This window comes from Ahaetulla prasina, chromosome 2 (genome assembly GCF_028640845.1).
Source record: "Ahaetulla prasina isolate Xishuangbanna chromosome 2, ASM2864084v1, whole genome shotgun sequence".
NCBI classification, from domain to species: domain Eukaryota; kingdom Metazoa; phylum Chordata; class Lepidosauria; order Squamata; family Colubridae; genus Ahaetulla; species Ahaetulla prasina.
In genome coordinates this window covers 218,546,593-218,568,645 of record NC_080540.1, presented here as the reverse complement: position 1 = coordinate 218,568,645, position 22,053 = coordinate 218,546,593, and the positions used below count along the sequence as shown (strand labels likewise).

Below are 22,053 nucleotides of genomic sequence, written 5' to 3'. Positions count from 1 at the left end.
ACACATTGTTTTTGTTTTTGTTTTTTATAAAAGGTGATTTATATTTAAAAGCAAAACACATTTACAAAAGTTAGTCATTTAAACTTATTTTACACATCACATTATAAAGTTGTGGGACAGTTGAGGGAACTCGTTCAGCTTCAGGTCTCAGACCTTTGTCTGTATTGGCTAGAGGTGGGACAATTTGGTTAACATCAACTAAAAAAGACTACTTCAGGGACTTTGAAATGTTTTTCATATAAAAGCTTTTCCTAGAGGACGAGCCTCTTATTGGCTCCTAGATGTGAAGAATTTAAGTGTTTTTTCTGTTCAGTTCTTGTTTGTGGATTTTCCGTTAAGCACTTGCTGGTCTCAGAAAAAGAAGGCTGGGCTATATGGGCCTTTGATTTAATCTAAGGGAGTTTTACCTGAGAAATTAATTGACTTTCAAATTCTTTCAGGCAAGTAACAGTAGAAGACTTGTTTCTGTTTCCATTGCTGATATTGTGTGTGTTCTTTTAACAGCTTCTTTATTGGCCCTGAGATCTTTTCCAGAGTTTAAGAAGAAAGCAGTATGGACAAAAGCTTATGGCTGGTAGGGATCACGAAGAAACAGATACCGTATCTGTTTGTGATACATGCCTTGCTAAAAATCTTTTATGCTGTGGAATACGAGCTTCTGTTACAGACATATTGTTATCTTTCCTCAGGAAAGATACTTAAAAATCCTCCCTATTTGAATATATATCATTTGTTCTATTAATGAGAGAGAAAGAGGGGAAAGAAAAAGAAAGAAGAAAAGAGAGAGAGAGAGAGAAGGAAGGAAAGAAAGAAAGAAAGAATGAATTACTATTGGAAAATGGGAGTTGGGTAAGGAAATTTAAACAAGGCAAGATTTCACAAAGAGTTGGTCAGCATTGCACTTGACAAGATTAAAGATGCTGCCTTGAAAAATTGAACTTTTGAATGTGTTTTATTTGTTAGACAATGCTGCTACCCACTGTTCATTGATAGCCCTACTGCCACTATCGGTATCAGGGAAATTAGGCTGACAAGAAATTATTTCCCCAAGGTTTCCTTCAACATGGAAATAAATGACCCTATTTTGCACTGGTTTTCTCTGTGGAAAAAAAATGTTTTATATGGAGATACATACAAATTAATAAGCCTACAAGTATGGAGGACTGTAGTTCAATCAGAGGTGTGTCGTTTTAATCAGAACTAGGCCTCTGTGTGGCCAAGTGATAGGTTTTCTTGCTTTAAGCATTTTTAAGCATAAATTTGCTCTAAAATATCAGGTCATAGCAGGGGTGAAATGCTCCCGGTTCGGACGGGATCGCCCGGGTAGTTTGGAGAACCGGTAGCAAAAATCCCTGCCCCACTCCCATACCCAGCTGAGCCACGTGATCTTCAGAGGTTTTTTTTTTACTTTTAAAAGCATTTAAAAATGCTTTTAAAAGTAAAAAAAAGCCTCTGATGATCGTGCGGCTCAGCTGGGATCATCAGAAGCTTTTAAAAGCATTTTTTAAAACCTCCTCGGCCTTAAAATGCTTTTAAAAGGCTCCTCTGGCGATCCCAGCTGAGTTGCCTGATCATCAGAGGCTTTTAAAAGCATTTTTTACAACCTCTTTGGCCGAAGAGGTTGTAGAAAAAAATGCTTTTAAAAGTAAAAAAAGAAAAACTTGGCCACGCCCACCCAGTCACATTACCCCCACCACTACCAAGCCACGCCCACAGAACCGGTAGTAACAAAATTTACATTTCACCCCTGGGTCATAGGCTTAAAAAAAAATAGTTCACTTATGATGATAGAGAAGACATGGAAGAGGATCCCAGCACCCTAAGCTATATTTAAGCCTCAGGATCAAAACAAAGTTTCCCAGAAAAAGAGCTACAGAAGCACTGATGGAGATTTGTTGAGATTTGATCCAACAACGTTAATATAAAAAGTTCTGGTTTCTTTACCTGGTTGATATCAAGATTTCTCTAGCTATTATCCCTACCCATCTCCCAATGTTTTGAACTTCAATATTTCCATCTCCCTAAAATCTCCACCCATTTCAGCATATTTCTTCCTTTAAATATTTTTGGTTACTGCATTTCTCAAATGAAGTGCAACTATGGAACAAGGGAAGGGAGGATTTCCCCAAGGAAAAATGTAGATTAAAAAGACGGAGTCACAAGGAGAAGGTAATCAGTGTTTGAAGTTTTGAAGACTTTCAAAAATGTTGCTACTATTATATAAAGTCTGATCATAAGGACACATGTAGTTTAACATGGGTGAGCACCGTTTTAAAATGAATTTTTCAATTTCAGCATTTCAAGGATGTGACTGATTGAGAAAAAGAATACAAGAAGTCGGAGTTTTAAGGTTTTGAAAGGCTTCGTATACTTATTTTGAAAATCCTAAAAACATATTTAAAACCATGTGGCTGACAAGAAGCCTTTTGAATTTGATAATGACAAGAAGCCATTAAATTTCAATGGCATGATCCTAAGAAGCTCCAGAATAATAGCAAAATACAGATTTGGGAATAAATAAGGTTCCTGAGTTATAGAAAGCCCATTCCTGTTTTATCTGTACCTGGGATACGTGTTACAACTTGCAACATTATCACCAGACACGTATTCAAAATTTCAGGCGCACATAAAATGCCTGACAATATATCCTACTTTTAAAAAGGTTAATTATTGCTATCAAATTGTTTCGTTCTTTCTGGTTTTCACATAATATTTCTTCAAAGGCACCAACTGACAAAAACTTAGATTGGAAAAATAAGGTCATTTTGACTGTGGTGCTTTTTGGCAGCATCCGAAAAAATGAACACCTCCTAAATAACTTTAAAAGAGTTCTCCAGTGTGTGTGTGTGTGTGTGTGTGTGTGTATACACATGCATGTACATAATATCCTGCCTTTTAAATGAGGTAATGTTCTAGTTAACTGTAACAGCAATAGAGCACGTAGCTTTTGCATTCCACTAAATACAATGAGAAAGCTATTCAAAGTGTTTAACTTTAAGCAGTCAAGGAATTCTTTTGATTCTGCCTGGTGTGCTTCTGTATACAAAGTCTGTGAGCGGCAATCTAATTGCTAAGAAAGTGTAGTGTGCTTTTTTTAAACTTGAAATCTCCAAATGACTAGATCTTGATATATTGGTAATTGTTGCAGAGGCTGTTTCATAGGAAGGTGAAATTTGTCATTTCCCACCGAAAACATGAGTTAGCTTCTTTTCTCTTTGATGTTGTTGCTTCCTAGACAAGTCTTCCGTTCCATATAAAGATATTGAACAATGACGTATGCACCTAAACCCAAACCACAGTATGTTTGAAACATAAAGAGAAAAAAAGAAACATAAAGTACATAATAGCATTACTCTTATCAAATAATAGTCTCTCTCCCAAATCCTCAGACCTTAAAGTTGTTCAAATGTATTTATTTTAAAATGAATGAAATTACTTATTTAACCTACAGCAACTTACATTTTAGAAAAATTTAGCACATTTTCCTGATTCAGTAGCCACAGGGATCTTTGCTTAGTCCCCCAAGTCTTTGTTTTCTATTGTTTAATATCTTCAGAAAAACTAAAATCTGTATTAGGCCTACTAACAAAATGAAGATGGAAATTAGGCTCAAAATTACTTGAAATTGTGTTAGGAAAATCATCATGAGAGCACGACAATCCTCATTCTTTTTGATCAGATATGTCAAACTGGTGGCCCCTGGGCCGGATGCATCATCCACAGGCCACGTCCACCCCAGCTCCGCGAAGGCAAACATTGCAATATGTCACGTGGCATCAATGTGACACGGCGAGTTTGACACCCGTGTGTTAGGCAATATTAATTTGTGTTCTGAACAGTACATATATAAGTATACATATATACAAATAGCCGAACACACAAAATAGCAATAGCACTTAGACTTATATACTACTTCATAGTGCTTTACAGCCCTCTAAGCGGTTAATAGTGTCAGCATATTGCCCCCAACAATCTGGTTTTTCATTTTACCGACCTCAGAAGGATGGAAGGCTGAGTCAACCTTGACCCATTCAAAATCAAACTCCTGGCAGTCAGCAGAATTAGCCTGCAATACTGCATTCTAACCACTGCACCACCACGGCTCCTGATACGAGTAGCCCACTTCTGACAATTAAAAAATATATTGTCATTTAAATCATTTAAGAAATGGACATGATTATTTCCATTTGGGATTCAGTATCTGTGGGAAAACACACTATGGCTGATGAGAGATTTGCATTAATATATACCGTACCCATCTGTTTATAGCTGTTTCAGAGTTAGTATATAGTTTGACCAGGAATCTGATATAACTCTGCTGAATACCTCTAAACTCTACACTGGTATAATGAGGAAACGGAGGCTTGTGTGAATAAAGAACTTCCTGTACCAATCAGGCCCCAGTGAAGGATGGGCGTTAGTACCCAATCCTGCCAATGCCTTACAGGTACATCTTCTGGTGTATTTGCTAAGAAATAAAAGAACTTACCCACAAATAACATCGCCATGTACATTTTCAGTACATAGGGAAAGTAAATAGCTAGATCAAATGGAAAGAGTATTCGGATGGAGTAAGTGCCTGAGGTTTCAAAGTGAGGCAGTGATTCATATACGGCAAATGCTGTGGGACAAAAAGAAGAAAAATCAGCCAAGTGAAAAATTCCAAATACGTAAAAATGTCTCGTTTCTGCATAACACATTCAATTCATATGGATATAGGTTAGGCTCAGGTTTCAAGCAGCTAAAGGTAAAGGTAAAGGTTCCCTCGCACATACGTGCTAGTCGTTGCCGACTCTAGGGGGCGGTGCTCATCTCCGTTTCAAAGCCGAAGAGCCAGCGCTGTCCGAAGACGTCTCCGTGGTCATGTGGCCGCCATGACTCAACACCAAAGGGCAGGGAACGCTGTTACCTTCCCACTAAAGGTGGTGTTGTGTCTCGCCCGCTCCCCCTGCCACAGCCGGGCCCCTCTTATCTCCTGCCAGACGCTGATAGTGCTGAAGAATGTCCTGGCATGCCTCCAGGCCCCAGCCCTGGCACCATGCCCGGACAGGCTGAACAAACAAACCTCCCTCCGATAGCATATGCGCCTGAAGCCAGCCAGGAGCTGAGATTACCAACAGCTGGAGAAGAAACGATGCAATGGATAGACCCACGCTTCCGGAGAATGGAGAGGCGACGTCACCAAAAGGAAGGGAGGGGCAGGCCTGGGTAAGTGCTGAGTCATGGAGCCACACCCCATGGCCTATATACGGGATCTGCTTTCTGGCATTCTCTGAGTCAGGCAAAGTCTAACTTGGATTGCTGAAGTCACTTCCTGGTCTCCTGCCTGCCTTGAGAACTCTGATAGGACTTTGGCAGAGCTGCAGAGGCACGCTTGATACGGACTTCCCCGACCCGGCCGTCAGCGGAAGAGTGGGACACGACAGGTGGTCCCTATTTTTTCTACTTGTATTTTTACGTGCTTTCGAAACTGCTAGGTTGGGAGAAGCTGGGACAAGTAACGGGAGCTCACCCCATTACACGGCAGCACTAGGGATTCGAACCGCTGAGCTGCCAACCTTTCGATCGACAAGCTCAACATCCTAGCCCCTGAGCCACCGCTCAACCACCACAAGCAGCTAGAGATTCACAATTAGAAGTTTACATTATATAGCAGGAGTGACTAATCTCCAGGTTAGATTCATTGGATCCCCATTTTCATAGCTTATACAGTATAGCCAATAGCTGGGAGCTGTGGTTCAGTACACCTGGAAGAGCACAAATCCTTTCTTCTACCCTAGGGATATCCAACCTTGGCAACTTTAAGACTTGTGGATTTTGACTCCCAGAATTCCAAGAAGTTGAAGTTCACAAGTCTTAAAGTTGCATGAAGGCCCAGCAGCTGCCTCAGCTAGGAATGCATCATTAGCCACAGGAGGGAAAAGATGGCCAAGAGTGGAGTGCAGAGTGACCAAAAGGGCAGAGATGGGTGCCTCCATAGGCGAGGCGGACGTTGAATGGAGGCAAGTACAGCAGGGCAGGAGAAAAGCATGAACTCCTCACTTAACAACATGGTCCTCACCTAACAACCACTGCCAGAACTGCCATATGTTGACATGTTTCACCTAATGATCGTTCTGCTTAGTGATGGAAATTCTGGCCCCAATTAGGGTCACTAAGCGAGGACCATCTGTGCAGAATTGCAATCTCAGAAATTATAGCCTCTTCCTCCACTTACCTTGAGCCAAAACAGAGAGAGGATAGAAAGGAATCCACAGTGAATGGTAGAGCCAAGCCAGTCCTTGAAAATATATCCCCGTCTCCAATAATATGCAATATGTATACCTAGAAGGAAAAACGGCAGGGGAGTGGCATCGTATGTGCCATGTTATCAGATAAGTAATGCATATGGTATCATTATTATGATTAGTATTTGTTGCTTATGGGGCAGATGAATCCCATGCAGCCATCATAACCCAGGTTCCCTGCAGTTGCGTCATAATTGCCATTGTTCCAACTTAAAAGACTGGTACTAGAAATGATCAAATGATTATATTTGAATCCTGGTCAAGAGGAGGTATGTATGTATGTATGTATGTATGTATGTATGTATGTATGTATGTGATTTCTAATAACCACCCATCTCAACAAGTAATCCTGGGTGGTGTACTTCATAAGACATAAGAATGATTAAAACTATTAGAACAATTAAAATACTACAAAATAAATATGCCGGTATTTGGCACCAAAGAAAGCTGCTACTATGGATGCTAATGCAAGAAACAAAGCCTTTACACACTCGAGACCTTAGGCTCAGGAATACAACCCTTTCTTCACAACCTTATGAAAGGCCAACAAGGTTGGACTTATCTGGATATCAAAGGAAGAATATTCCAGAAGGCTGGGACCTATGACAGAGAAGGCCCTGGTTCTCACCAGCTGACATTCCATGGCAGATGGGACCTACAGCCAGACCAAATTGAATAGGTAAAAACAAATTTGGGAAGGGTGATTTGATTGGTCAACTCTTTTAAAATTTGCTGGATTTCATAGAAATTAGAATTAATCAGCAGTGACCTTCTGTTTTTTTATTGGCTCCAATAAATAGCAGGAACCTCGAGAAACTAGTTTGCTTACATTTTTGCTCACTGAATCATGCAATGTTTTTGTGTTGCCTCAATTCTCAGAAATTAACAGAGTCTAAAGCAACTGATTTCATTAATAATGTGTTTGCAGTATTCGGATGTCCTGGGTATTCTGATATTATCAAATCTTGTATTCTAATATTCTGGTTATTGCTTTCTATTGATAAAGTTCCATAAAAGAAGACAATATTCGATCTATAGCTAAAAAGGTTGAATGTTTTTGGTAGGAGAAAGCACATCCTTATCTTCTGAGCTATGCTGCAAAGGAAGCCTCCCAGATAATAACCATGAATTCCATACAGGGAAGACAAATATGGGAAAATATCTTGGCTGTATTTCCACAGGAGTGGCATTAAATTCTCACCTGATGACATCAATGCAACTCCAAAGGAAAAATAAAACACATACAATGCCTTTCCCTTGAACTTCTTCTTGACTTGCTATTGCAACAAATAAAATGACAATTCTTTCTGTGATCTGGAAAAAAGTAAAATAGTTTATTTCTCAATTCGTTCTTTTAGGACAGTCAGTATGATAAAAGCGGCCATAGGAGATACTATTTTCAATTATGGTAAAGGTTGCATCATAGAATACAAGTGGCCTGCAGTTATGTGACATAAGCCCTTCAGTCAATTACCCTAATTTTATGCATTTGACATATAAGCAGAGAGGCGGAATTCACATATTATGTTAAATTAAAAGATGTTTGTCTAATCAGAGTATTATGTAAACACAGCTGCAGCAGTGCAGCATTGGATGCACTAAAGACAATAAATACACGTTTTCCAGTAGTAGGTTCCACTTCCCTTTGCTACTAGTTTGGAACCGGGAGCGTGTGGCGCTTCTGCGCATGCGCAGAATGTCCTTGATGATGTGTGGGCGGAACCTCCCACCGCTGCCACTACCGGTTCACTTGTACCAGGGCGAACCTGTAGAAACCCATCACTGACCTTTTCACTATTTTAGTTTTGACATTAAGTAGTTTGCAAAGTAGTTTATTAGCCATTAATAAGTGGTATTATTTGCCCGCTCACTAAATTTCCAAACAATGCGGTTGCCATTGAAAAAAAAAATGGGTAGTAGGTTTGCAGAACCTTGAGTATATGAATACAGTGTGAAGGTGACTTATTTTATGTAAGCCAGAATTAAGTTTAGCTAAATATTAGAACTGGGATGAAACATTAGTCTTTAGTTAAGCATATGCAAGTAATCCTTGTTTAAATTTTTTTTGTTTTTGTTTTTGTTTACATTTATATCCCGCCCTTCTCCGAAGACTCAGGGCGGCTTACAGTGTATAAGGCAATTGCTTGGTTTAGCAACTTTTCGCAGTTAAGATGGTGATGAAAAAGTAACTTTACAACCAGTCCTCACATTTATGACCGTCACAGGTCTATAAAGCAAAGGAAAGATGAAATAAGATCATAAAATCATGATATTTCACTTAGCAACCACTTCACTAAAATAAGCATTACCAAGGGCAGGAGAGTGAAGAAAAGGAAAGCACAGTTGAGGACATGTGATTTCCCAGTTAATTTCATTTAATGATAGTTGCTGGTCCCAATTGCAAACAAGGACTACCTGTAGATAATTTTTTGAAATTGCGCATTTTCATATTCATTTTGCTGGTTTTCATTTTTTTTAAAGACTGAAGTTCGAATCCAAATTCCATATCCTGTTTTCTATAATCAGATGTCAGAAACTAAAAAGTCGTGCCACTATTTTATAAAATGTATGCAAAGATGCCTTCTTTTTCATTTGTACTATTGTTCTTGAATTCCCTCTACCTTTACACCCTATTTCCCAATTTTTAAGCAGACATTCAGGTTTCTGAGGTGCTTCTTGTGGCTTAGTCAGTGCAACAGCAGATACTAAATCAATTAATAGTCCACAATTAAAACAACAATTACAACTTGGTTAGGAAATTCTGTTCACATTCTGTTCTAGCTAAAGATTTTCATCTCTAGCCTTCCCATCTCCCCACCCCCATGAAAAATGCAATTTATTCAATGTGTGTGTCATGTCCAGACACAATTCTAATCTGATTAACCCACAAAGATCACATTTTTAAAAGGGGTGATGGCAGAAACCAAGAATGCAAGTTACAGTTCACCTTCAATTATGGAAAGTCACAGAGAGATTTTATATCAGTCAGTATGTAATAGCCTAATAATCCAACAAACCTGTGGAGAAAAAATTGGAATTGGGAATATGATATATCCTGTCTTGAATTACTGAACAAAATGTTCAGTGTTATAATGCTTGCTTGCTGACCACTTTTTCGGTGACTGTTAGAAGTTATAATAGCACCGAATGAGTGATAATCATTCATTACATACTCAGATCATATACTCAGTTTATGCAAGAAAACCGCACAAACTTATTATAAACAATGGCACTGCACAGTCACCAAAATGATTCACTGGAACATCTGTTAAAACATGGGTCTCCAACCTTGGCAACTTTAAGACCTGTGGACTTCAACTCCTGGAGTTTCCTCAGCTTTGCTGGCTGAGGAATTCTGGAAGTTGAAGTCCACAAGTCTTAAAGTTGCCAAGGTTGGAGATCCCTGTGTTAAAACAATCATTTGCCAATAATGAAAAAGTGATTGATAATATATAGTTGAAAAAGTAGTAAAAATGAACAGGTTAAAATAATGTGAGATTTTGAATACAATTTTGATATGGTTTTGGCTCATAACACCCAAAATTTAATGATGGTTGAAAAAATGAAAGTGAGTGATGTGGGATCAATCCAAGGTATGGTAGAATAGAAGGCAAAGAATTGGAGAAGATCATAAAGTATCAAGATCTAAAAGTTAAAAGATTATGGCATACACCAGTCATGGTAGTCCCAGTGGGTGCCATATCAAAAAGTCTTAGACAGTACTCAGAAAATCTACATATTAACAAAATTTCCATTTGTCAATTATGAAAGACCCCAGTGCCTGGCTCTGCAGGTAAGGACTGGAAAAATAATGACAATGAATCATGCCCTTCATCCATGTAGGAACATTGACAGACTCTACATGCCAAGAAATATGGGTGAGAATGGAATGTTGCAAGTACACCAAACAGTTGAAGAAGAAAAAGGGCATTGGAAGAATATCTGAAGGATATTGACGAAAATGCACGGAAGCTCGTATGCTATGAAGGCTTACTGAGTCCCGGAGTGACTGAACTGCCCTACAAGAAAGACCAAATGAAAAACAGGAAAGAGGCATGGCAAGCCAAAGTATTACATGGTCAGTATATAAAAAAATAGCAGTCAAAGCATATAATCTGACAATGACTAAGAGCTGGAAAATTGAAGAAAGAGACTGAGTAGCTAATCCTGACTGCACAAGATCAAGCCTTAAGAACCAAATGCTCCAAAACCAAAACTGAGAAGACAGCAACAGACAGCAAATGCCACCTCTGAAAAGAAGCTGAAGAAAGGGGACCACCTAGTTGTAATTGCTGCAAGAAGATTGCAACAGCATGACAAAATAGCAACAATGGTGCATTGACATAGCTGCAAGATATACCATTTGCCAGCAAGCAAGAACTGGTGAGACCACAAAATAGACAAAGTAACAGAAAATGAAATAAAAATGCCGAATCTCATTTAAACGTGGCTGACTGTGTAACCAACCACAACATCATAATAATATCTTACATTCCTTTTTGGACAGGGATAGAATTAGCTCATCCAAATAAAGCCAGTTTTTATCTTTAAGCACAATTGTCTCAAGCAGCCGATCCTAAATCCAGGAAGAAGTATCAAAGCACTGAACTACCTAACTAGTTTTCCATCCTCACCCACAAAGGAGAAACCATAGCTCAGCAGCAGCAGCAGTGTCAAAATAAATAAACTACTTTTTCACCATACCAAAAATAAGAAAAACGTGTTTATACAAATCATTAAAACCAAATTTTAAACAGCAAATTAAAATGAGATCATACAATATCATATTATCTAAATTCGCCTCCAGGAATGCAAAGATGATTCAGAGGTTGAGAATTGATAAATTTGATTTGGTCAACCTTTAAGAGTCTGGTATATACATGTGTCCTTCTTATGAGCATTTTTTTTTTCTTTTGCAACAGTTAAGCCAAAATAAATCTAGAGCTTTTCACACACAATTTTCAGATTATTAGAACATAATTTAAGAACAGATTAGCATCTTTAAATCTTATCTTCCTCCCAAGAACTTGATTCACTACCTTGAAAGGTATTGCTGGCAAATATGACCGAAGCATGTGCACAAATATTCCCCCAAATTTGTGCTATATGAGTGTACTTATTGCTTGAGTTTTTTGAGTTAGGCATGAAAGGTGAAGATTAGAGTCTCATGATAGCACAAGCCATTTCACACCCAAGATAAAGAGCAAGATGTTGTTCTCCCTTCATATATAAGAACTGACTAGCCCAGCAGTTCAATTTTAGTTTGTCTAAGATCAGTTAGGAAGAAGCAGGAGAAAGATTTGAAGTAGAAATGATTGGATGGCACTCTGTGTGTTGCCTATTTAATACTGTGACAGTTTGGTATCATTTTTATATTGCTTAAATACAGTAGTGGGCTCCACTTACCTTCGCTACTGGTTTGGAATCTGGAGCGCGCATGTGCACAGCATCCTTGATGACATCTGAGCGGGTGGGCGGAGCTTCCCGCCGCTGCCACTACCGGTTCATCCGAACTGGGGCGAATCGGTAGAAACCCACCACTGCTTAAATATTGTTACCATATACTGGTAGATTACTAGGATTCACTTGCAAGATGGAGTTGATAGACTGAGCCCAAACATTATGCCAGAAATAGCCAACTTCTGGCCTGCGTATATTTCGAATTCCAAGTCCAATAATGAATTGCTATTTGACATCATAGCCATGTTAACTAATAAGTACTTCAAAATATCTGGCGGGCATTTCCTTACCTATTCCTGTATTAGAGGATGGTTTCTTCAGTTTTAATGAGAAAAAAATGATGCAGGTTTAGTTTATAGAGAATGTATTGATGATGGAAAGTGGCAGCTTTTATAAAATTTGCTAAAACTGTCTGATCTAAAACCAATTCATATTTGTGGTAAGGTCTCTATTACTATGATTTCTAATAAAAAGGGATTCTGAGTGTGGATATAGGCAGAGAAAAATATTTAACAGTACTATCCTAAAAATGTCAAAATGTTCAACAACTATGTTCCCCAGGTAAATATTTAAAAAATTATAATTCCCTACCTATGTAGTGAATAGGACATTGATGGCGAACCTATGCACAGGTGGCACCCAGCGCCCTCTCTGCGGGCATGAGAGCCATCATCCCAGTTTAGCTCCGCTGCACATGTGTGTGTGCCTCCTGCTGGCCAGCTGGTTGTCAGGTCTCTGCTGTGTATGCGCGGTGGTGGGGCGAGTATATACACGGGGTGGGGCATGTGCGAGGATGCATGTGCGCATGCACAGGGAGTGCATGTGGGGAGGCGTGTGTGCATGCGCAGGGGGACAGGGCACATGCGGTGGCCGTGCGCACATCATGGGGGGTAGGGCATGGCATAATCAGAAGGTTGAAATGTAAGCTGACAATCTTCCCACTAAAGAAAAACAGCATATTCTAAAATTATTTTTAAAATGCCATTATCTTGTGCATTTGTGTGGCATATTGATTGTATTATCATTCTTATTTATCCTACAAATTCATTTTCTCATATTCAAATTCTATTGAAGAAATGCAAAAAAACTATCTTCAGTCTAGTTAATTTGTTTCTCTCCCTTTCCTTTCAAGTCACTAATTAACCAGTGTTTTTTTTTTTTTTAAAAATCCAAATTCTGTTCTTTGACTTATGCCCTTTTCCTTTTGCATGGGTCTTTTGAGATCCAAAATTGACTCTTTTGCAAAACAACCATTTTCCAAATGCTCATTTGACTTGATTGGGGCAGAGGTGGCAACCTGTGGCCTTTAGGGCCATGTGTATCCCTTAACTTAATTGAGTATAGGCATCTAGTCAATTAGGGCCTCTATTAAAAGGAACTATAACCTCCGGGCAGCCAGATGTTTGACAAAAAAAGGCATAAAAGAAAAACAGACATAATTTCAGTGTTAGATCCATTATTCTTCATTCATTTTTGCTCAGATAATGGTTATTGGAATGGATACCTTATGTGTGGTAGGTTTTGATAACTGTAATTAAACAGTATGTTATTTTGCCAGGACTTTGGGGATAATTGGAAGGTGTACACAGTAACCAGTGGCTTATTGTAAGAATGGCCGAAGTCTTTGTACATTGTACAGGTAGTCCTCAACTTATGACCACAGTTGAGGCCAAAATTTACGTTGCTAACTAAGCCATTTGTTAAGTGTCCCAGGTTATGACTTTTTCTTGCCACATTTGTTAAGTGAATCACTTCAGTTGTTAAATTAGTAACACAGTTGTTAAGTGAATCTGGTTTCCCCATAGACTCTGCTTGTCAGAAGGTCACCAAAGGGGATCGATCACATGCAACTGTCATAAATGTGAGTCAGTTGCCAAGCATCCAAATGTAAATCATATGACCACAGGGATGCTGCAATGGTCTGAAAACTCTGAAAACCGGTCACAAGTCATTTTTTTTCAGTACCGTTATAACTTTGAATGGTCACTAAACAAACTGTTATAAGTCGAGAACTACCTGTATCTATATCAGTGGTAGTCAACCTGGTCCCTACCGCCCATTAGTGGGTGTTCCAGCTTTCATGGTGGGCGGTAGGGGTTTTGTCCGATACTGAAGCACTTTCCTTTTTTTAAAATTTAATTGACTTTTTAAAAGAAATTCATAGCATTATTTAAAAACATTTTCATTAGGTTTTCATAAAATTCCCTGTGACAATTTAAATTTCTGAAAATATACTATTTGTATCGCCCGCGCATAAGTTTAGTTCACATTACGTAAGTGAAACTAAATGACGCAAGCAAAAGAGCCTCGTCCCAGAATAGCTCACGCATCACCCCACACCACCCAGCTGTAACAGACAAGCAGAGCTGGTAGCCAGCACCCCCCTCCCCAAACCCAATCCACGATGCGTGAGAGGCATGCGCAGACAACGATACACGGCGCATTACTGTGGAACCAGTGGGCGGTTAGAAAATTTTACTGCTAACAGAGATACAAAAGTGGGCGGTAGGTATAAAAAGATTGACTACCCCTGATCTATATGATTCAAAGCATCTGAATATTTGCTACAAGTATGATAGTGTGATCATAAGCCACATATGAATTTAATACATAAAGAAGGTTGGCAAGGACAAGACCTGAAACACTAAAAAGCTTGACCGCATGATTCTGTGCTAATCTTAACTCATTCAGTAGTTGGGTACGATGAAAATTAGATTCCAGGAACATCTGGAGGAAGTAGAGATTCCCCTCCCTGATCCAAGGACAGGAGCTGAACTAACTGAGAAGATGTGTAACCTGAAGTTCATATGCAACTAGCACTTACATTACTATTAGTCTTCTCATCACTCCTATCACCCATCTCCTCCCACTTATGACTGCATGACTTTAACTTTGTTGCTTGTATCCTTACGATTTATATTGATATTGTTTCCTAGTATGATTTGATTACTCATTTGTACCCTATGACTATCATTAAGTGCTGTAACTATGATTTTTCATGAATGTATCTTGTCTTTTTATGTACACTAAAGAGCATACCCACTGAGGAAAAATTCCTTGTATGTCCAATCACACTTGGCCAATAAAGAATTCACTTCACTTCACTTCACTTCTATTCTATTCTATTCTACATGTTTTTGAGAGGGGAAATATGCAATCACCCCATTTGGATATGATGAATGAATAATATCCATATCTGGATTCCTAGATAAGTTCTCTATTTTTACAGAGCGATTGAAATGAATTCAGATATTTTTCCCACATAGTAATGAAAACAAAGTCAACACTTCCTAATTCCTTCAGTTAAAGGCAACATAAACCTCATGTGTGAAAATTATCAGAGGCAACTTTCAGGTACTGTATAACATCAGACGTGCACACAGATAGGTTTGCCTTCCTATGATGAATAAACAGTCGTGTGTGAACTTTCTCTCATTGACTTTCCAAGTTGGGTTTGTTCAATTTCATCACAAGTATCTGCTGTGGGATTTTAGGAAACAATAAGAATAACCAAAGGAGATTGAATTCCAAATATCAAAGTCCTAATCTTCTTGAATATAAAGATAGTTTGCCCAAACCTGTAAGAATCTTGGGAAAAACCGATCCTTCTCAATGCCAAGCCGAATATGCAGAAGCTCTAGTATAGATACTAGCTGGCAAATACGCATCACAAGTCCAATAGAATGGAAAGTGTCTGCAACAGAATCTACAGACACAAAAGGAAAAATAGAAAACACCGATTTAAATTTTTAGGACACTCCCTTTGTCACATTCTTCCCTCTTCCCACTGACCTTCAAGAGGACAGGATGTTAATATTTGCCCATTTTCCAAAACTGGCATTAAAGATTTTTGAAGATTTCCTGTACATATATAAATAATAATTCCTGAACATTTGGATGTTTTTGTCTCTGGGTATGTTTTGGCACAGAAAATACTGTACAAATTTTCCCCCACAAGATTTTCAAAGGAGAATAGATGAAATGTGGCAATCATGTCTGTGGAACATAGGCCCATAGAAAACCTGGCATTTAATTTGGTGTCAGTAAGGAAAATTAATTCATGACCAAATTTATGAATTACAGTAAATTTAAAGGAAATTTTAACTTGAATTATTCCCCCCTCCTAAAAAGGGCTAAATTTCTATTCTCTCTTTTTTCTTTGGAAAACAAATCATTGTTCTAAATAATAAATAAATCTAAATAAATCTAAATAATAAAATCTAAATAATAAATTGTATTAATCTACCAGTAATTTTATCCCAAGTACTGTATGTAGTTACATTTGTGCTGCTGTGCTTTCTAATCTAGTTCAGTTTTACGTACACTATATTAATGTAAGATCGATTAAAATAATAGGTCATTATTCAATATAGTTTTTTTGCTGGGCTTGATTTATTGCTATATCAATACTTGATTGTAGACTGATGATTTCCTCTGCATTTTCAGATGCAAAATGTTAGGCTTTCCTCAGAATAATAATTTCCAGATGTTCTAAAAATGGGTACAAAGCTTTTCCAGTGCAATTAAATGCTATAGGGATTTCAGGTCTAGCAACAATTGTTGTTCATTGGGGCTTTAATCCATTTGATTAATGTGCATTTAATGTAACTTAGTCATGATTTACTTTAGCTGGGTTGGGCTGATGTCATTTCTATTATATAGGAAGTGAACAGTCAGTTACAATTACTTACAACCTCTCTCTTTTTCCAATATTCTTATCATCTTTGATCAGCTGATTAAACTAAATGGCTTGGGCATATGCAATGTGTTAGGAGTTAAAAGGTTGGAAAAAAAGAAGTCCCTAGATGATTAATTGTTTGAGTTTTACTGGAATAACTATACTAATTGCTTCAGAATTCCATAAACTTGCACATGCAGAAAACTGAGTTTTAAAGAAAAAAATCCCTAAATTAATCTTGCTAAAAGTCAACTGTAATTGGGAGATGTCAAGCCTGCTTGTATGTTCTCATATTGAATAATAATGTTACTAAAATAACACCATGTACACACAAGGATAAGATATTAGGGGACTTGGGGGATCCTAAGACTGAAAAGGGAATGAAAAGTACAAAAACAGTTCAAAACATGTAAGAGAAGAACTTCCTTCCGAAACCAATCCCTGCGTAATTAAGACTGATCACTGTCAATGAATATATATTGCAAAAGTATGGGGACAATTTGTTTTTATTTTTTAATCTCATTTCCATTCAGAATCACTTAGAAAAAGGCCCAGGTTTGGGTAATTGAAATTGCCAAAAGTCACACACACACACCTTATGTTGTACCCATACAAATTGACTAATTGTACTTCCTTAACCAGATTGTTGGCTCACACATCTATTTCTTTAGTTAACTTTTTTTCAAACTGTAGGTCATAATAACCAAGGAGGTTATAAGCAATTTATGGAGCTCGCTCTATCTATCTATCTATCTATCTATCTATCATCCATCCATCCTATATCTATCTACCTTAATATGAACAGCAAAACCTGGAATGACTTTTGAGAAATGGAGAGACCATCATTAGAGAGATAAATGGATATTTAAAAACAAATAAACCGTGGTTTCCTGAATGTAATTTTGAGAAATAAATAACAACCAGGAAACTGATTTGGATTGATTTTATAGTTCTATTGTCATCATTATTTATTTCAAAATAGCTTCTCAGTGAATAAAAATATAAATACAATGGTTCTCTTACGTGGTTTTTTTTTTGTCTTTGGGAGGAATTTAACTCATATATATTTTATATGGGAGGAAAGGGTTTTAGACTTTCAAGTCCAAATTTCTAGAGCAATATCAGTTAGATCTACTTCAGTTAATAATTAATTTGTTTATTAACAAGTTTTAGCAAAAAGTAAAATGTATGACATGAGCCTACCTTCCCCAAATGAAAGGAATCTGATGAACATATTGGTAAATATCCATGAATGTCCACAAAACTGAATTAAATAATAGCTGAATATATATGTATTCATTGTTTTTCTGTTTTTTTTTCTGAAAAGACAAAAATAATTCAAAAAACAAAGCCTGACCTCAAAATTCTAATAGAAAGGACTCATTTCTTACCTGCTAGCTATGTTCTTCAAAGCATTTCTACATCACACTAACAACTTACAAATTGTGCTAAAGCAACAAAAAAAACCACAACTTCCCATGAAAATCACATTTAAAAAGCTTAAATGCCCACACCATTATTTTTTATTTATTTGCATTAGAGTACTAAGGAATAAAAGTTTTATTCTTCTGATAATGTGCCCCCTCTGTTTTTGTATGTGTGTGTGGCGGCATGGCAGACCACAGAATAAAGAAACTCAAAATAAATAATGGTAATTATTTCATTTAAGCTAAGAAAGCTGAAAGAGTCAGCACAGTTTTCATTAGCTGAAGCAAAACGATAGTGGGCACTAGCAAGATTTGAAACAAAATTCAATAGGCTACCAATAAAGAAGAATATTTGTATCTCAGAGTTGAAATAAGGGGCTCTTGGTCCCCTCTGAGCTTGGTTGCTTTCTTGCAAATGTTTCATTACACAAAATTTCATGACTAGCACTGATGATGTTACCTAGTTAGGCTCATAGATTGTAAGAAAAAACCCAAGCTCAGAATGCACCAAGGATCCCTCAAAAGGCTACTTTTGGATGTGGCCGAAATCAAACTTGATATCCTAAGACCAACTGGTAACATAACATAACATAACATAACATAACATAACATAACATAACATAACATAACATAACATAACATAACATAACATAACATAACAACAGAGTTGGAAGGGACCTTGGAGGTCTTCTAGTCCAACCCCCTGCCCAGGCAGGAAACCCTATACCATTTCAGACAAATGGCTATCCAACATTTTCTTAAAAATTTCCAGTGTTGGAGCATTCACAACTTCTGAAGGCAAGTTGTTTCACTTATTATTCTAACTGTCAGGAAATTTCTCCTTAGTTCTAAGTTGCTTCTCTCCTTGATTAATTTCCACCCATTGCTTCTTGTTCTACCCTCAGGTATTTGGAGAACAGCCCGACTCCCTCTTCTTTGTGGCAACCCCTGAGATAGTGGAACATTGCTATCACGTCTCCCCTAGTCCTCCTTTTCATTAAACTAGGCATACCGAGTTCCTGCAACCGTTCTTCATATGTTTTAGCCTCCAGTCCCCTAATCATCTTTGTTGCTCTTCTCTGCACTCTTTCTAGAGTCTCAACATCTTTTTTACATCGTGGTGACCAAAACTGGAAGCAATATTCCAAGTGTGGCCTTACCAAGGCATTATAAAGTGGCACTAACACTTCACGTGATCTTGATTCTATCCCTCTGTTTATGCAGTCTAGAACTGTGTTGGCTTTTTTGGCAGCTGCTGCACACTGCTGGCTCATAACTAAATGGTTGTCCACTAGGACTCCAAGATCCCTCTCACTTCCCTTCTTTTCCGGGTCATAAGAATATACAGTAGGTGCATGACAAACTTGGTCAAATATTTGTCGCCCACTCCTTCCATCTTTTTTTAAGGCAACAGATGTTTTGGTATGCTGTAGATATTAGGAGCTGAGTTAACCACAAGTGTCAGCTGTGGCATCCTGACATGGTTTCTAAACCAGAGAAGCCTTTCTATATATAGCAAAAGGGCTCACACTTATTTGCACATAACATTTGAGGAAGCAACCTCATTGTTTCTTTGCAAATTTCTCCATTGGTAACAGCCAAGCGCTGGGTCCCACTGCTTTTTGCATGCTTTCGCTAAAACCAGCTGGGTGACTTTGAGCCAATCACTCTCTCTCAGCCCAACTCACCTCACAAGGTTGTTGTTGTTGCGGGAAAATAGGAGGAAACGGGAGTATTAGGTACGTCCACTACCTTGAATTACTTAAAGGTGGAATAAAAAATATTTTATATATCAGTTTTTTTTATATTAAAAACTGATAGCTGCCTTCTTTAGTGCAGAAAACAGAGAAATCAGTGTAGTTGGAGGATCATTCACCCTGACTTCCTTTCAACTATAACATATTACTATTCAATTACTCCATCAGCATCCAGCCAATCTCTTGTTAACTAGTAGTTAATAAGGAGTTAACTGAGTTAACTAATGAGGGATTAATAGGATCAGGCCATCAGCTCTGGCAAGCACTCGTGGGCCGAAGAGCTGGCAAAGTCTAGGTAATCCTCAACACACGACCACAATTGAATCCAAAATTCATGTTTATTTTATTTATTATTTATTATTTTATTTATTTATTATTTAGATTTTTATACTGCCCTTCTCCCGAAGGACTCAGGGCAGTGTACAGCCAAATTGAAACAGTACAATAAACAAATTAAAGCCACAGTTAAAATAACCTATTCTATAAATGGCCAAAAATGACTCATAAATTTGACTCATAAATAAAATACCCCAGTTAAAATTATTAAAATTTGAAAAATTAAAAAAATTAAAAAAATTAAGCCAGTCCCGCTTGGATAAACAAGTACGTTTTCAATTCACGGTGAAAGGTCCGAGGTTGCTAAGCAAGGCCATTGTTAAGTGAATTATGCCCCACTTTATGACCTCTCTTGCCACAGTTGTTAAGTGAATCACTGCAGTTGTTGAGTTAGTTAGCTGTTAAATGAATCCGGCTTCCCCCTGGACTTTGCTTGTCAGAAGGCCGCAAAAGCCGATCGCGTGACCCCGGGGACCCTGCAACTGTCATAAAATCTGAGTCCGTTGCCAAGCGGCTGAATTTTGGTTCACGGGACCATGAGGATGCTATCACAAGTCACTTTGTTTCAGTAACTTTCAGTAAGGTATAACTTTGAACGGCCACTAAGCGAACGGTTGCAAGCCAAGGACTACCTGTACCCAATAATAAAGATTAAATTAAATTAGATTAAAACCAGCGATGGAATCCACCCCACGCGTCCCAAAGCCTCTGTGCCCGGGTCCTCTCTGGAGGCGCAACGCTTTCCAGATTGTAGAGGCAACGAAGTCCCACAAAACATCGGAAAGGTGGGTGGGTGGGGGTCCTAAAAAAGAGGAAAGAGAGCCTCAAACGAACCCCCACCCCTCCTCACTAGAACCTCCGTGCGCACGCGCGGGGTGCTGAGAAAAACCCCAGTGACAAGGAGCGCCCGGTCGGTTTTTTGCACCAAGTCCTTACTCACCCCGGGGCAGCTCCGGCTCCGGCTCTCCGCTCCCTTCGGCTGTGGGTTTTACGCGCTCGCGCGCTTTCCGACGGCCGCGCCTTCTTTTTTCTCCTCTGGCCGATTCCCGACCCTTGAGCTGAGGCGAGCTGGAAATCGTCCCTCCCTCCTCCTCCTTCTCCTTCCCTCCCTTTCTCTTCTTCCTCCTCGTTTATGTCTATAGTCAGTGCGGCCAAAGCTGGCGATGGTGTCCGAAGTCTGAACTTCTTAATGGAGCAGGAGGAACGGGCTGGGGGTGAGGAAGGCGGGAGGGTCCCTTCTTCTTTCGAAATCGCAGAGGCGGTGTGTGCCGGAAGGTTTGACCAAGCCAGGGCTGCAATGGCGACGCCGGGCTGCGCGTTTCTGCAGAGCTTTTTCTAACCTTTCTTTGCAAGGCTGCGGCTGTCAAGAGAAATATGCCTCCGTGCAGACGGTTTAAGACGTGACATGTCAGCGGCTTCTCTCTTTTTCAGCCTCGCGCTGAGACTTAGGCAACTTCCCCGGCAAACCCGACCAAAGGCTTGTGCAATTCTTCTCCCGCTGATCAAGAATGCCATCCGCGGAGCCAAATTTTTATTTATATCTCTTCCAAACGGATTAAGCAAAATGTTTGGCCTCATCCCCGTCGGTCCCGCGACGGGGAGGAAAATTTGGCGGGACGCGGTGCCCCTTAATGCGTAGCGATATTGGGCTGTCAAAAGAGGAACGACAATACAGATCCAAGTCACAAAAAGGCATCAACAGGAATGCAGGGCTGTTCAACACCCCTTTTATTCCCACCCCCCTCTTACCAACCAGAGCACAGGACATGCCCAATTAAAATCTATTGGGATGCTTTTGATATATATTTTTTTTTAATTAGGAGCAATTAGATAAGGAGGTGATCCCGGGTTAGACCTGGCAAATCAATCAGAATGGTGTGGATGCAAGGCTGATCCCAAGTTACTGGCAGCCTCCCCACCATGTCTCAGTACCTGCATGGAATGTGGTGGCAAGACAGATGATGCTACTTCTGGGATTGGGCAGTTTAGTCCGACTTCAGCCCACCTGAGTAGCTAGATGGAGACTCCAGTTTGAGCGAGAACCCTTGGTAAGTCGGCTATTATCATGACACAGCATGGGGTCTCTGGTTTAAACCATCCTGTGGTCA

At 38.9% G+C, this 22,053-nt stretch overlaps 2 protein-coding genes across 3 annotated transcripts in view; one reads left to right on the top strand and one right to left on the bottom strand.

Annotated features, from left to right (window-relative positions):
- The window catches only part of FOCAD (focadhesin), a 165,498-nt gene extending 164,560 nt beyond the window's left edge, over nt 1-938 (top strand). For both annotated transcript variants that reach the window (XM_058165712.1, XM_058165711.1), the window contains one exon: nt 505-938. In XM_058165712.1, the coding sequence (XP_058021695.1) occupies nt 505-578 (74 nt within the window). In that variant the 3' untranslated portion in view covers nt 579-938. The remainder of the gene's footprint in view (nt 1-504) is intronic.
- Nucleotides 6-21,587, bottom strand: HACD4 (3-hydroxyacyl-CoA dehydratase 4). Its single transcript, XM_058165714.1, has 7 exons — nt 20,886-21,587; nt 17,629-17,744; nt 15,326-15,453; nt 7,489-7,601; nt 6,218-6,324; nt 4,490-4,621; nt 6-3,282 (listed from the first exon to the last, which is right to left on the bottom strand). The coding sequence occupies exons 2-7, from the start codon at nt 17,723-17,725 to the stop codon at nt 3,200-3,202; spliced, it is 660 nt and encodes a 219-aa protein (XP_058021697.1). The 5' UTR covers nt 17,726-17,744; nt 20,886-21,587; the 3' UTR covers nt 6-3,199.
- Between the last annotated feature and the right edge of the window lie 466 nt (nt 21,588-22,053).

Coding starts and splice junctions, on each gene's coding strand:
- HACD4 (XM_058165714.1), bottom strand. CDS start 17,725: ATGAATACATATATATTCAGCTATTATTTAATTCAGTTTTGTGGACAT. Junction 7,602..15,325: donor TTTTCCCAAGATTCTTACAG/GTTTGGGCAAAC, acceptor ACTTTTTTCCAG/ATCACAGAAAGAATTGTCAT. Junction 4,622..6,217: donor TCTCTCTGTTTTGGCTCAAG/GTAAGTGGAGGA, acceptor TTTGTCCCACAG/CATTTGCCGTATATGAATCA.